Source organism: Rissa tridactyla, chromosome 8 (genome assembly GCF_028500815.1).
Source record: "Rissa tridactyla isolate bRisTri1 chromosome 8, bRisTri1.patW.cur.20221130, whole genome shotgun sequence".
Lineage (NCBI taxonomy): Eukaryota > Metazoa > Chordata > Aves > Charadriiformes > Laridae > Rissa > Rissa tridactyla.
The window spans coordinates 1584938-1598980 of record NC_071473.1 but is presented as its reverse complement, the minus strand read 5'-3'; the positions used below and the strand labels follow the sequence as shown (position 1 = coordinate 1598980).

General features: G+C 46.7%; 1 protein-coding gene across 1 annotated transcript; it reads right to left on the bottom strand.

Moving 5' to 3' along the window:
* Positions 1 to 6434: 6434 nt before the first annotated feature.
* FOXL3 (forkhead box L3) lies at positions 6435 to 8272 on the bottom strand. The gene is made up of 3 exons (XM_054212882.1): positions 8158 to 8272; positions 7267 to 7435; positions 6435 to 6914 (listed from the first exon to the last, which is right to left on the bottom strand). The coding sequence occupies exons 1-3, from the start codon at positions 8262 to 8264 to the stop codon at positions 6435 to 6437; spliced, it is 756 nt and encodes a 251-aa protein (XP_054068857.1). The 5' UTR covers positions 8265 to 8272.
* Between the last annotated feature and the right edge of the window lie 5771 nt (positions 8273 to 14043).

Here is a 14043-nt window from a genome sequence, read left to right as displayed (position 1 = left end):
TGCCTCCCAGGGCTTGGTAATTGCTCATGGAGCCCTCAGCCTCGGAAAAGGATTAATCACAAAACGCAGCTCATTGCACCTGTTATTTTCCACATTCCATCCACTTTTATGGAAAGAGCTGGTTCTTTTCCCCACCCTCAGAGAGGCCATGCTGGAAGGAGAGGATGGCAGCCGGGGAGGCTGGCTGCAGTCAATATTAGCACAGCGTAACGCCTCCGGGCAAAGAGGGGAAGACGGGGAGCAATTTTGACGTAGGAATAAATATACGTGGCATGAAACCTCAAAAAGGATTTTCAGCTAGAGCAGATCTTGCTTGGGACAGATGGCTAATGGTCAGCGGAGCCTTTGGGCTCTAGAGGGAAGTTGATTCTATCCGAAATTTTTCCTGGACAAAAGAAAACGTGGCAGTGTTTCACCATTAGCAGCTATGGAAACTGCAGCTTCTGGGGGACAGTCAGAATAGTGCGCATGGGGCTGTAAGGCCAAGTGCTAGTGCTAGCAAAAGGTTTTAATGACCCAGGGAAAGAGTAGCATTGTTGTAGCTCTGCAAATTTCAGGATGTCTAATTTTTTTAACTAGAGCCACTGATATCAGTATGAAAGTTGAACAAACTTGCAAGCCTATTAAGTCTTCACCATGTCTTCAACAAAGACCTAATAGGGAGCCGCTTTTGTGCAGAACAATTATTTTTTGGAGCCGTAGCAACAAGAAAGCTGCGCTGAGCTGCGCCATCCAGGCTGACGAGTCAAAGAGCATTTTGGTACCTTATCTCCAACCTGCCCAGAGCAAGACAGGACAGTATGTGCCCAAGGTAAACGCTGATGATGGAGAACGACAGCTCAATCTTGAAGTGCAAAACTTTTTTCTGAAATACTCCAGCTGAACGACAACCCCCAAAAGATGAAAGGTTGTTCCCGTTGCCGCACGCTGCCGACCCCTGCTGTGAAGTGACAATGAACACACAGGGAAAGGCTCGTGACAAAAAGAGAGTTGGTGGGGCTCACTGCAACTTCTACTTTTCTTCTCTGATGGTACTCTGCAAGTGCTTATTTTCAGTTTCATAGTTATGGTGAGAAACATGGTGTGTTTTGATTCCTAATTTAGCCTGTTTATCCTGAGGGATTCCAGGATCTTCATTTGAAAGATAAATTCAAACCTTGTTTTTCCTTTGCAGCGCACATTCCATAACAAAAACATTGCATGCCATACTTCGTTACAGGGCTTGGAAGACCTTCATGACCATAAATTTAGGAACTTGTGGAACACAATGGACTTCAGGATGGAAACAAGCCAGTTGGCCTATCTGGTCAGGTCCATCCCTTCTGTTTGAATTAACAGCTGGATTTCACAGTGGGAGAAATCCGGCAGTTCTTTCTCAGGCAAAATTCTCACAGTTGGATTTGCCTCCAACCGTTGTAGCTAGGGTGGGAGGGAGCACAACTTACTTTGTTATTTTATGTTAGCTCTCTGGGTAAAAAAATTCCAGTGCAAGTTCCATAGGACTTGGACCTACCCTGGTCTTTAATTTCATGACCCTAAGTGCCATAAGAAAGACACTCCCAGTAAAACAGAGACAGAGGGTATGTACTAGGTTCTTTGTGCATTGCAGTGCATATGGTACCCACGTTCTGGAGAAAGCAATTAGAAGCTGGAGGCCGAGGCAAAATGGAAAGGCGGGACCTTTTGTCGCTGTGAGAATGCTACCTAGGAGATGAGTTGCTGGCACCGTTTGGCAGACTGTGTGAGTAGAGGCGTTGGGTATAATACGTGGAGCTCAGTTTCACACGTGCTATTTCAATTCCAAAAGCAATTGTACCAAAGTTAATGGATTTGCAAGGATTTACACCCCCACAGCTGGGAGGAGAACACGCCCCGGAGGAGCCCGAGAGGGGAGAGGCCAGATGGAATAAGCAGCGCAGGATTTCCACCTCTTGGGTTTGGGATCTGAAGTGCTGATCACGGACAGGGATTTGTGTTAATGCTGCCAGAGGCGAAGATTAAGGACCTGATTGCTTAGGGGCATGTGGGCTAGGTTCCCACTTCCTACCGAGCTTGAGTGTGGTGGGACGCTGGGGAGATGTCGCCCTCGATGTACGGTACGGAGACTTGATGCACAGCCCCAGGGGCCCAAGGACCCATTCACAGAGTCCCAACCAGCTCTCTACTACTAGAAGACGTGTAGCAGAGCTTTTTCCCCAAGGTTTGTCCCTCCGACCCCCTTCTCCTCCCGCTGTGTCCCTTCTATCAGTAGAGAGTGGAGAGGACACATAAGATTTGGACTGGAACAGGCAATTGCTACCCAAAAGGAAAACCCCCTGTGACCAGAAAATGGTGCAAAAATCTCAATTTTGCTTCAAGGGAGCATGCAGATTGCTCTGCAAGGCAGCAGGACCAACCTGCCGTGTGGTTGAGGAAGGTTCTGGCAGCCCAAGCAACAAGATGGAGCACAAGAAAGCAAAGGGGTGGGCAGAGTCAGCTCCCCAGTGTGGGTTGACCTCCAAATGCTCCTTGAACGCAGCTTCTGTTTAGATGGGTAGTTAATGGGTCTCAAGTAATAAGATCTATCTGATTGGCAGAAAAACAGGGGAACTTGGCTTTACTGACAAAGAAAAGGTTTGTTTTCGTCTATCCTGATTCGCATTAACGCTCCCATAATGAGGAGGGGGTTCTGCTGAGGGAGGGTTCCCGTGGTGAGGTCAGCCACTGGCCTGCATCGGGTGTTATCAGAGGCAGAGCACCGTCTTGCTGTGCAAAACCCACTCCTGCGACACCAATGGCAAAACCCGAAGAAATTAAATCATTAGACGTAAAATCGCTGCAGAATAACCTGGCGTAGCTCCATCCAAATCTTTGCTTTATCACGGGAAGCCTTCCTTTAAAAGGATAAACAAACAAAGCACCCCAGGGGCCCTCGGCGAGGCCGAGTCTAGCTTCTCCCCAGAAAGAAACCTTTCATCTTTCCTTTGCAAAGGTATTTATGGCGCTAACAGGAGAGGACAAAAGGCTCGCTGTCCCCTGGCCGCTGGACAGGCCGCGTCAGGCCCCTGAGGACGCAACTCTTTTGGGGTTGGGAAACCCATGGCTGGTTCTGGGTGTCACCTCGCAGTCAGGAAGACCCTCGAGGTGAGGAATTGAGCCAAACACCAGTACCTTTTCTGGCTTCGGGTGCTGTGCACAGCCCGGTGTGGCGCCGGTGGGCGCAGAGCCCTGCCCTGCCTTCAGCTCAGCCTTCCACCCGGGACCAAACCAGCCGCGTCGGGAGAACACTCACCTGCTTCACCACAGGGCAGAGAGGGTGTTCCTGTGAGATTCTCCTTTTTTCTTTCCTTACGGCTCTATGTGAGCGGCTGACAGGCTGTGATGGAGCTGAAGAAATAGCTCCTGACTCAAAGTGCAGGGATAAAAGGAAAAAAACACAGACTTTTTCCCCCCTTCCCTGAGAAAAGGTAATTTACGTAAATTTATCCACGACCAGCATACGGCAATAGCTCACAACTTTGTTAATGGAAACCTGGTGATCCATAACACTTGTGTGGGAGACATTTGCTCGGGGGTAATACAATATTAATGTTAATATCAATGATCGATCAGAGGATTTGCAAGAAAGGCATAAAGTATTTAATTATAATTACATTGGGAATGGCTTTGTAATGGCTACGACATTTGAATAAGGTCACGTCTAGCCCTCACCCCTGTTATGTTGTTCTATATTAAATGCCATTCACTTTAAGTGCTGGAAACCTTTCTGGAGTCGTCAGAATATAATATACTGGGTAAATTGAAATATGTCCCTTCATTTTTTGAAATATGATTGATATCCTTTGCAAAACAAATGTTAACACCTATTTGTACACAAATTTCTTTGATTATATGGTAGGAAAGCTCAAGTATGACAGTCTCTCCCAGCAGGCACTTTACTGTGAGCAAAGGACATGGCTATTTGTGAATATTAATTCCTCTCACTGAAAATGGTTTGGGATCTCTGCTGTAAATCCACCTGGGTGTATTTCTGCCTTTCCTAATACATTAATCCCATATCGCTTAGTAGCCATAATTGTATCTCCGCTGGTCTCGGCAGCCCGCCGTGGTCACCCGGGTAAGGGGTTCCTTAGGAGGAACTTTTGCTGTCACTGAGTTACCTTTTTGCTAACAGCATTAACGAAGAACACACAGTAAGAATCATATTCGCACATTTCACGGCAAAATATATATATATTTCAATATACTGCAGATGGGGACAATAGCTATCAGCCTAACAGCAGCATTGCCATGTTTAAAACAATCACGAAAAGAATCCGCGTATAAAGCATGAATATATAAATGCAGGCAGGACGCTGGAGGGGCACACATCCCAACCCACCAGGGAGCGCATGCACACATCGAAGGACTAAATGAGGACATGCCCTTCCCACATCTACGTACTACCATAAATACTAAAGGAGCAAATTCTCGTCCCTCTTCAAATGAGAATCCATCTGCCCAGTGACCCCAGAGGTTTTTCTGACGTCAATGTAAACAGCAGATGAATCAGGTCTAATGAGCCAAATTTTGCTTTCAGATTGTCGCCCAGAGTAACCACGGATTCACAGAAAGCTCCCGTTTGAAGGCAGAATCCGGTCACAAGAAATCATACCTTCAAAGTTTGGAAGACATGCAGCGATGTAACTGAGGGGATTTTCCATTTTTGTCTTTTCTGAAGAAGAAGCGCCGAGTTTTGCATGCTGTGGAAATGCCCGAAGATAGCAAGTTTTATAGTTTTCCAAAAAATGAGCATTTATTACCAATCAGTGTGAAATACCACTGATGGTAAATTTTAAGTATACGGCAGGAGTTTCAGCATCGTGACAACATACATCATGCAGTTTTACAACATATAAGTGCAGTGATATTGCTCCCTTTCTCAATAACATTATATAAGAATATATAGTATAAATGTACAGTATATATTAGACACAACGTAAAATAACTTAGTGAAATGTCAAAGCTTCTGCATAAAAATTCAAGTCATGCCTGAGCAATACCTCTAGCACAATTTTGCTTAGTCTTATCTCGTATACCTTCATTTACCTTTAGTTCATGTTGCAAAGATAATTTTATCTCTCTGTATATAATTGCTTAAAACCACCAGAATCCTTGTCTGTCTTCCTTTCATCCGCACGAGGCGAAGATTGTAGCTGCCAAGCCGAACCCAAGGCTTTGCGGAGTCTTTTCTAATGCTGCCGTTAGGTGCTGGGAAGCAATTCATCCTGAACGAGTTGTGTAAAAGCAAGTTCTTAAATGCTGGTTACAGTTCATCATTGTCCGTCAGGTTCCGTTCTGGAATACCACGGAAATGGTGACGAAATGAAAAGGCTTTCTACAGAAACGGGGCTCATGGTGTAACATCGCTGCCTGGAAATGATAAACCTCAGCAGCTTTGCTGCAATCGTATCAAGTATCACTTTGGTAATTGCTTGCAAGAAGGATCAGTAAAGATCTATTGAACAGGAACATACAACTTGTCTCAAAGCCGGGAGCTGGAATTTTAGCTTTGGTCAACACTGGATCCAGCTTCCTGCAAAGCCCGGTCTGCCCTCACGCTTGCTGAACGAAATACGTTCAGGGGCTTCCCTGCAGCATCCCAGGGAGCTTTACGGTAGCACAAGGGGAGAAGTTGGGGGTTTTTGTGTAAAGCCAAGGCAGGAGAAGCCCTACGCCTCTGTCACGTTTCCCACCGAAGTCTCCCCGAGTTCAGCAGCCCTGCAATTAGCTTTCTTGGCGTTATTTTGAATACGGCTTCACTTCAACAGTTTAAACAACTCTGCCCCGAATAGCAACAAAAATATACTTTAAACGCTTATTAACAACTATGTTTTCTAATTAATGATGAATTAAAGCTGCAAAACTGTTTGAAATATGATGTTAAAATAAAAAATAAGGGAAGACAGTGATTTTCTGTGATTCCTTTTAAGAAAACAAAGCCCCCCCCCCTTACATTCTCAGCCAGTGTAAATCGACAGAATTACACTGCTTTAGATCAGCTTAAGTTCTGACCTATATACTTCAGTGGAATTAATCCTAATTTCCACCAGTGAAAGTGGAATCAAATTCACTTTGTCTTTAACAAAGCAAGGGGTGATAAGTAAGTCTCTTTTCTGTCAGATTCTGCTTGAGAGAGGAAATTCCTTGTGGTGTTAAACGATGTCCACGACAGTTCAGCAAACAGAGCTAGAATTTCATGAAGTTCAGCGTAGTGAAAACCGATATTGGTAACTGTTATTTACGCTTCAATCTTGGCACAGTTCTTTGGGTACCGGCAGGGAACGAGCCGGAGAGTGGGTAACCCTTTCCGGGGGCTGCGTGGGGAGGAATGGGGGAGGCAGGCGGCTGGTGTCGGTGGCGTGAGGCTGCTGAACACGCTGCGACTCGGGCTTCGGCACCACCACCAAATACCATCACATTGTCCAGAACTGGAGATTAATTTGCTGAGCCTCCAGTAGGTGATATTTATTTTCTTGCACATTATACTGAGATCTCAGGACAGGCAAAGGGTCGGGGGCTGAAAGGATGTAATCGATGCTGAATTTGATTTCGGAATCCGATTTTGCTAAGGAGGAATTGCTCAGGCTCTGCCTGGGGGTCATGCTGCTCGGAGCAAACCCACGAGGCTCCAGTAGTCTCGGGCCCGACTCGATTCTTTCGTGTTTACTTTCAGAAGAGGAAATGTTCAAAGCAGAGTCCACAGAAGGCAGATTGGGGGATGAAGGACTTTTCCCTCTGCTTGGTCTCTGCTCCTTATGTTCCCTTTTCACGTTCCTCCTCCTCCGCCTTCGCCTGTAATTCCCATTTTCAAAGAGATCCAGCATGGATTCGCATCCCGTCGCAAAGCTCCAGTAGTTTCCTTTCCCCTTCTCATTCCCTTCTGTTCTGGGAACCTGCATTTATTTAAAGGCAGTTCAGCATTTGTATGTGTTACAGATGCTGCTGCTTCACATCTGCATTCATTTACATTCAGGAATGGTGTAAACACATATGACAAGACTTTTAAGCCTATTCTCTTTCATTATACGAATAGGATGTAAACTCCATCCTCTTCGATTTGCTATCTATTAGCACGCATCACACAAGGAGACACTCTTTATCTCTGTAATTGACAACTCAGAGAGATTTTAAGTGATTCCCAGCTCAGCTGTTTGTTTCCCTTCTTTCCTGGTGATGACATTATTCCTGCATACATTTTTTTAGCCATGCACAGTCTGTATGTAAATATACAGTTACTGATCTTACCTTTACAAAACAACTGTTAAGTGATAAGTTATGTCGGATGGAGTTCTGCCAGGCTCTTTGATTTGATCTGTAGTAAGGAAATTTCTTCATTATAAAGTCATAAATGCCAGAGAGGGTGACTTTATTTGAAGGACTTTGCTGGATGGCCATTGCAATTAAGGCAATGTAGCTGAAAAAAGGAAAACTTGCTGTTACACCGCTGCTTTACTCACATACTCGGTTTTTAGGACCACATGGGTACACGTGTGCCTGTACCCTGCTTCCGAAAGTTCTGCCGGTGGATCTGTGCCCTGACCCGAGACGTCCCAGGCACAACCCCGAGCCCCGGGGCCCCTCGGGGGCGTTAGGTCCAGGCAAAGGAGCCCCGACCCGGCTGCTTGTCCCGGCAGAGGGCTTAGATCCAGGGTTACAGAACCATCACCCACCTCTCGAACCCCACCAGGAAAGTTTCCCTGAGCTGGAAGGCTGCAGTGAGACAGACCAGGGTCAGAGGCGCTGTCACTGTCACTGCCTGCTCGTGGAGAGGACCTTAGTTGCCCCTGAGAACACCTACACCGCACGTCTCCCACCACCCCGGGACCGTCTGCATCCCCTTCGCCCATCGGCACGCTGCACATTTAATTCCACGTCTCCCGGGGCTCCTGGAGGTCGGAGGAGACCATCTGAGACCTGGTGGCTCAACAGCACGCCAGAGTTGCTGTGACCCCGCACGGGAGGGAACAAATCCCGAACTCTTCAAACGATGGGGGGGGGGGGGGGGGGGGGGCGACCTGCCCGCCGCAGTGGGCACACCTGGGAGAGGTGCCCCGCTCCCCGAGAGCTGTCATCCTGCCAGCCCAGAGCTCTGCCGCCTCCCCAGGGATGGGGGGACTTGGAAAAACTTCATCTTACCTGTACGCCGGTCTGGTGAATTTTTTCTCTTCGTCAGAACTACAGGTAGGATAATCGTCCCCATCGTAATTGAAGCAGTTATAGGGGTACTGCGTGTTGTCAAACATCGTCCTGCTCCTTGCTCAGCTCCTGTGGAGTGAGAGAGAGATGGAGTGATGTTCCTCAGCGCTTGGACTCCCTCCTCCCTTCTTCCCTCCCCTCTGTCTGTCTCGATCCTCTCTGCCCCCTCCTCACGCTCCCTCTCCTCCCCGCACACCCTCGCCGTGATGGGGTGGGGACTGGTTTTGCAATTCTCGCATCCCAGACAGCCCGTCTGTTAGGATATTATTTTTTCTTTGGGGGGGAGGGGGGTGTTGGTGGTGTTATTGTTGTTATTCCTCTTGGCTCGGACGGGGTGGGGGAGCCGGGGACGGAGGGAGGAGGAGAACTGGGGGTGAAGCCGTGGAGCGGGGTGTGCGCCGCCGGTAGCCGCGCTGCCTCGCTGGGTGGTCCGGGCTGGAGAGGGGCCAACGCTTCCCCCGCCACATCCACAACGTGACAAAAGCAAACAGCGTGATGTTAATAAATCATGCGGCAAGGTCTCTGCTTGGAAATTAAACTTCGAGAACAGAGCGCGGCTCCCCCCAGCCCCCGAGTCCTCCCCCTTCTTATTTTTCTCTCCCCAGCGAAGCCGGGTGGCTTTCTTATTTATTTATTTTTAGAAACCCGACGTACAATAAACAGACGTTCCAGGCAGTAATGCACGCTTGTCCTGATCTGCAATCTATAATACGGTATAATAGACATAAATTATATTTCCATGACTAAAGGAAAATGTGTACGTTCAAAGAAAGTAGAACAGAGGGATATGAGGGACTACTGTCAAGCAGGAAAGTAAAAGGAAAATAGCTGTAGGCAGGAGAGCTGCCTGTGTGGGCTTTGATCTGAAGGATGAATTAGACTAATAGCCCTGTGTGTTGGCATCCAATACTGTAACAATTTAATAGTTTTTCAATGCTTTGGAGTGTTTTCCAACAAGTGATGCAAACCAAAGGCATCGCGCGCCATTTCAGGGGGGACTGAAAAGGTGTATGCCACATGATAATTAAATTATTTGAAGACAGCTCTGTCCCAGGAGCTAGCCCCAGGAGGAAACGGGTATTGGAAAAGAGACAGCAAATTGGTGTGCAGGGAGATACCTGCATGGAAATACAAAAGCAGAACCACTAGCAGTGCAACTTCTGTTTTCTACAGCATCTTTCATACAAAGCGTGTCCCCAAACCCCTTTTGGAGTTAAAGGATACAGTTAGGGGAAAATTCCTCCGAGTGATAAAGAGCCCTTTAAAGTGACGCTTAAGTGGCTCCTAGAGTTTTGACAAAGATGGACATTTGGAAGCTTTTTCGGTGGAATATAGCAATACATTATAGCAGGGAGCAGGGGGAAATACGTGGCACAAAACAAAAAATAGATACAAGAGGTGTTTTCTTGGGAATATGGAGCCAGAGCAGACACCCAAAATAAAACATTGTCTCCGCTCTAAAATCCATCAGTAGGCACGTGCGTGAGGCACCCACGGCAGAGGAGGTCTTAACGGGAAGGGTCGGCTACTGCTGCCTACGGCGTTACCAGGGCTTTAGTATTGAGGGAGACAGAGCAGGATCGGTGGAGGAGAACGAAATAGATAATGCCTGATCTTCACTCACGCTCTGTCCAGCTGCACCGCGGAAGTTAAAAGTAAAGACAAAGCTGGGCCACAGACTTGGGAAGATTTTTCCCTCGCTAAAACCCACGATCCTTGAGACACGAGTAAAGGTCCACTTTGATTTTTAGCCGCGGTTCCTCTCTTTGGAGGTGTTTTACCTCACTGAAATTGCGGTAATTCAAAGAGTCTTCCTTCTGATTTATAACAATTTTTAAAAAGCAGAAGTGGGTTAGTGGACTCAGACTTTACACAATCTGTTCGCGCCTTTTTTACGGTTCTTCATACTCTATGAAAATTGGCTTGCTAAGGAAGGCAGACAATAGACTTTGACCAAAATCTTTACATATTTACTGACAGTATATAATAGGTAAAGTTTTCTGTAACGGGAATTAGAGCAGATGATTGTAGCGGCATAGTTTTGGCAAGGTGATTTCCCTCAGTTCCTGTATTTTCCTGCAGCGGGGAGTGCAATCAGCTCGCCCGTGTCCAGCACGTGCGTTCGGGCTGGTGGCCAGCTCTGCTCTCTGTGCTCGTGGCCGCTCTCTTCCGCGCCCGTTTCCGTGGAAAGCGACACTTAGATTCAATTCCCGCCTCAGCGGCTGGTTTGTGAGACTAAACCCAGCAAGAGGAGGTGGGTCATGACAACCAGCGCGGGTGTCCTTGAGCAAAACCTCAGGGGCGAGCGGGACCACGGGTGGGAGCAGGGGCAGCTTGGCGTGATGCGTAGGAAACGCCTGCCACTGCCACTTGTGTCACACGTAATCTGTGCATAAATATTATTATTTCCTGATAGCCAGCAGTGGGCTGGAGGATTTAGTTTCTGGCTCTGTAAATATCACTAAAATAAATATCACCTGCTAGAAATTCATACAGACCATAAGGAGAACGCAGGCCGGTTTTGAGTCCTACAGGATCAGAAACAAATGATATATTGTCTCTCGTAAACTCGCTTCTGAAATCCAGATATGCAAAACTAGCAGGTATTTTTTAAAGCCTGCACACTGATATTTTATCCCCAAGTGAATGTTTATGGTCCAATTATAATCCTTGAAAATAATATTCATAAAGCAAAGCTAACATGCTCTTACATGTACCGTGGTGGAGCCAGCAGGTGCCACGCTTACGGTGGCAAAACATGGTGTACAATAGCTTTTTCCCAGCATCTGTGCAGCCGTTATAGTTTAACTAGAGTAACTATAACTCATCCCTGTCATTATCATAAAAGCATAATTTTGCCAGGCTAGTGTTTTCTTACGTTGTATATTTTCAGAACACAGAGTTGTAAACCATTTCATTTGAGATTGTAAATAGGCCATAAAAATGCTGTGAAAGATTTGCCTACTTTTTTAACATTGATATTAAAAAGTTATTTGCAATTTTTGTAATTATGACACAGATTATGAAAATCGTGCATGAAATTCAGACCAGCCATAAATCCAGACAGGGCTGAGTGACTCATTATTACAGCTCCTCAGAACAACAGCAGGTACCTCGGTGTGTGGGACTGCACGCTGACGTCCCCGTCCTCTCACTGGTGTTTCCCAGCAGCACGGCTTCTCCTGCTCTCTCACTGACTTGGGAGCCAGAGCTGGTTGCAGTTTAGGACTTTATCCCAAAACTTTTACATTTATCATAGAACGGTTTGGGTTGTAGGGGACCTTGTAAAGATCATGCAGTCCAAATTCTGTCCCTTGCCCTGGGCAGGGACACCTCCCACCAGCCCAGGTCGCTTAATGCCTCATCCAGCCTGGCCTTGAACACCTCCAGGGATGGGGCAGCCACAATTTCACAGCAACATGTTCCAGTGTCGCGCTACCCTCATCATAAAGAACTTCTTCCTTGTGTTCAATCTAAACCTGCCCTCCTTCAGTCTGAATCAGCGGAAACAAGCGGTGACCTTCAGCAGGCTTTGGGTCACTCAACAGTAGTCTATACCGCCAGTAAACGACTTTATTTTTAGTACAAGATCTGTAGCTTTGGCAAACAAAGAAGAAGGTGGGGAAATCAAGGTGGTGGCAATCACTCTCCCAGTTGCTCTGGTATGAGAGAAGGAGAAGGAGAGTTCCCCAGACCTGGCTGGGTGCTTGGCTGCGATGGCACCTGATACCCGTATAAGAGACCTTCTGACATTCGACTCAGGGACCCTCATTTCTATGAAAGCAATGAGTCTTGCTACACTCTCCACCTCCATTTCATCCGAAATTGCTCTCTGCTTCACCCATGGCCACCTGTTGAATTGCTTTCCCTTCCGCTTTTCTTATGTGTTCATACATAGAACTTCACAGAAATACAATTTGCACCACAATTTGTGGTTTTCTGCTGCAGCTTAGTGAGAATTGTTTATAGTTCCTAGCAAGGGGGTTGTTTGGAGAGGCATTCCTCATCTGCATGCCTTCTAGCTGCAGTAGTGTAGAACTCATGCATAAAACACAGAACGGGTTTGTACCGAAACAGGAACGTGAATAAGAAACCTTCAATAACAATTCATCACATTAGAGGTGGTAATAAGAGAGCAACTACAGAAACTAGCTCAGATATATTATCCCTGCCCTAGCAAGATACGGAGATTCACAAGGCATATGTGAAAATCCATGTCTAGAGATGCTCAGTGTGTTTTGGTAGTGATAAATAGGAAAAGAAAGGTTTTCAGGGTGAAAAGCCATTTCTCCTACCTCCTCCTGGGACATGACTATCGGTCAAAAAAATGGTTTTGTCAGAAATTCCAGGCGGCCAAGCTGAGGGCTTTCCACACTCCTGTGAAGCCCTAGGGCCGTCTGAGGGTTGACTGTGAGTAATATCACACGACTCAGCACTACGATATATTATTTCTCCTTTGCTCCCATGGGGTCGTGGCTTCAAAGACAGTGGAGGGAGAACACGGGCAGGTCTCTAGCTTTTAGACATTTATTAAGCAAAATTCTTGATTTTTTTTTTTTTTTACTCATTTTTCTACTTAAAACTAAAAATGCTGGAAAGACAATTAAAAAGCTTTGCAAAGAATTAAAAAAAAATAAATCAGTTTAGGTTGGACAAAAAGGATTTCCAAAATTTTGCATTCTGTCCTTGGTTTGCCCAGCACCTTTCTGCAGGCGGGACGCCGGCAGGTAAAAAGCCACATCCCAGTTTCTCTGTTTGGCACAGATGCATGGGGCGGAGGTTCAGAGTTTGCCTGCTCGTGATTCGATATTTTTCTCCTTCTCAGTGGCACAAAATTAAATCCTCCTCTTTGACTTCGCAAACAGATGGGATGAAACACAGCAGGGATGCACAAGGTTGCACAGGAGACCTGGCCTTTGTGTTGGTGGGATTGTTCCTCCCCCAGCTGTGAAAGTGTCCGGAATCACTGACCCGTGAGGCTTTTGGAGACAAGTAGGAAGAGCCAGAGGGTTTGAAGAGGGGATAAATCGAGACGTGATGTCTGTTCTTTGCCACATAGTGGCACCCCTTGGACCAGCACAACAACCGTGCCTTGACTCAGTCCGCACTTGTTTACCAAAATCGGCCATTATCCTGGCACAGCTGCCATACCTCATCCATCTTTGGTCATTTCTCATTTCAGCTATGTACAAAATCATTTGGCTATAGGCCTCACTTCATACATTGTTTGAATTCTGCACCAGACACAGCTAATAGCTCAGGCCAGGAAACTTGTTCCAGATGTTAATTAACTCCCTCTGCATTAACTGGAATCACACAATTAAGGCCTGATTATTTATAAAACCATTTTGTCGAGAGAATTAAGAGAATGAACACAAACATCCTGGCTCACACTTTCACACAAATGCCCATGTGCTGTTAAATTGTGGAAACTGGCAGGAGTTGTCCCACACATTTATTTTCAGCCATCATAATTATTCCAGAGGAGAAAGGACAACAGTCAGGCAGGCGTGGAGGAGCAGCGCCGAAGGAGAGAAGCTAACTCCCAGCCGAGCTAAGGTCTACCATTGTGGCACCAACAGGCCTCAGAGACGCCTATCAAATATCCCACAGGCAACGTGGCTCTCCTACCGCCGTAAATCCAAACGACGGAGCGGCCTCATTTTACCCAGTCCCAAACTGCAGTATTTAGGAGTTTGGTAGCTACGCGGGGGCTGGAGGACCTGGCTGGTGTCTGTGGTGCTGTGTCTGCTCTCTAACCACACGTGTCTCAGTTTAAGGGACTTTGGGGGGGGGGTCACGCAAGCACTCGACAGATGCACGGCC

Coding starts and splice junctions, on each gene's coding strand:
- FOXL3 (XM_054212882.1), bottom strand. CDS start 8,264: ATGTTTGACAACACGCAGTACCCCTATAACTGCTTCAATTACGATGGG. Junction 7,436..8,157: donor TTCACCAGACCGGCGTACAG/GTAAGATGAAGT, acceptor TCCTTTTTTCAG/CTACATTGCCTTAATTGCAA. Junction 6,915..7,266: donor TTAACAGTTGTTTTGTAAAG/GTAAGATCAGTA, acceptor AAATAAATGCAG/GTTCCCAGAACAGAAGGGAA.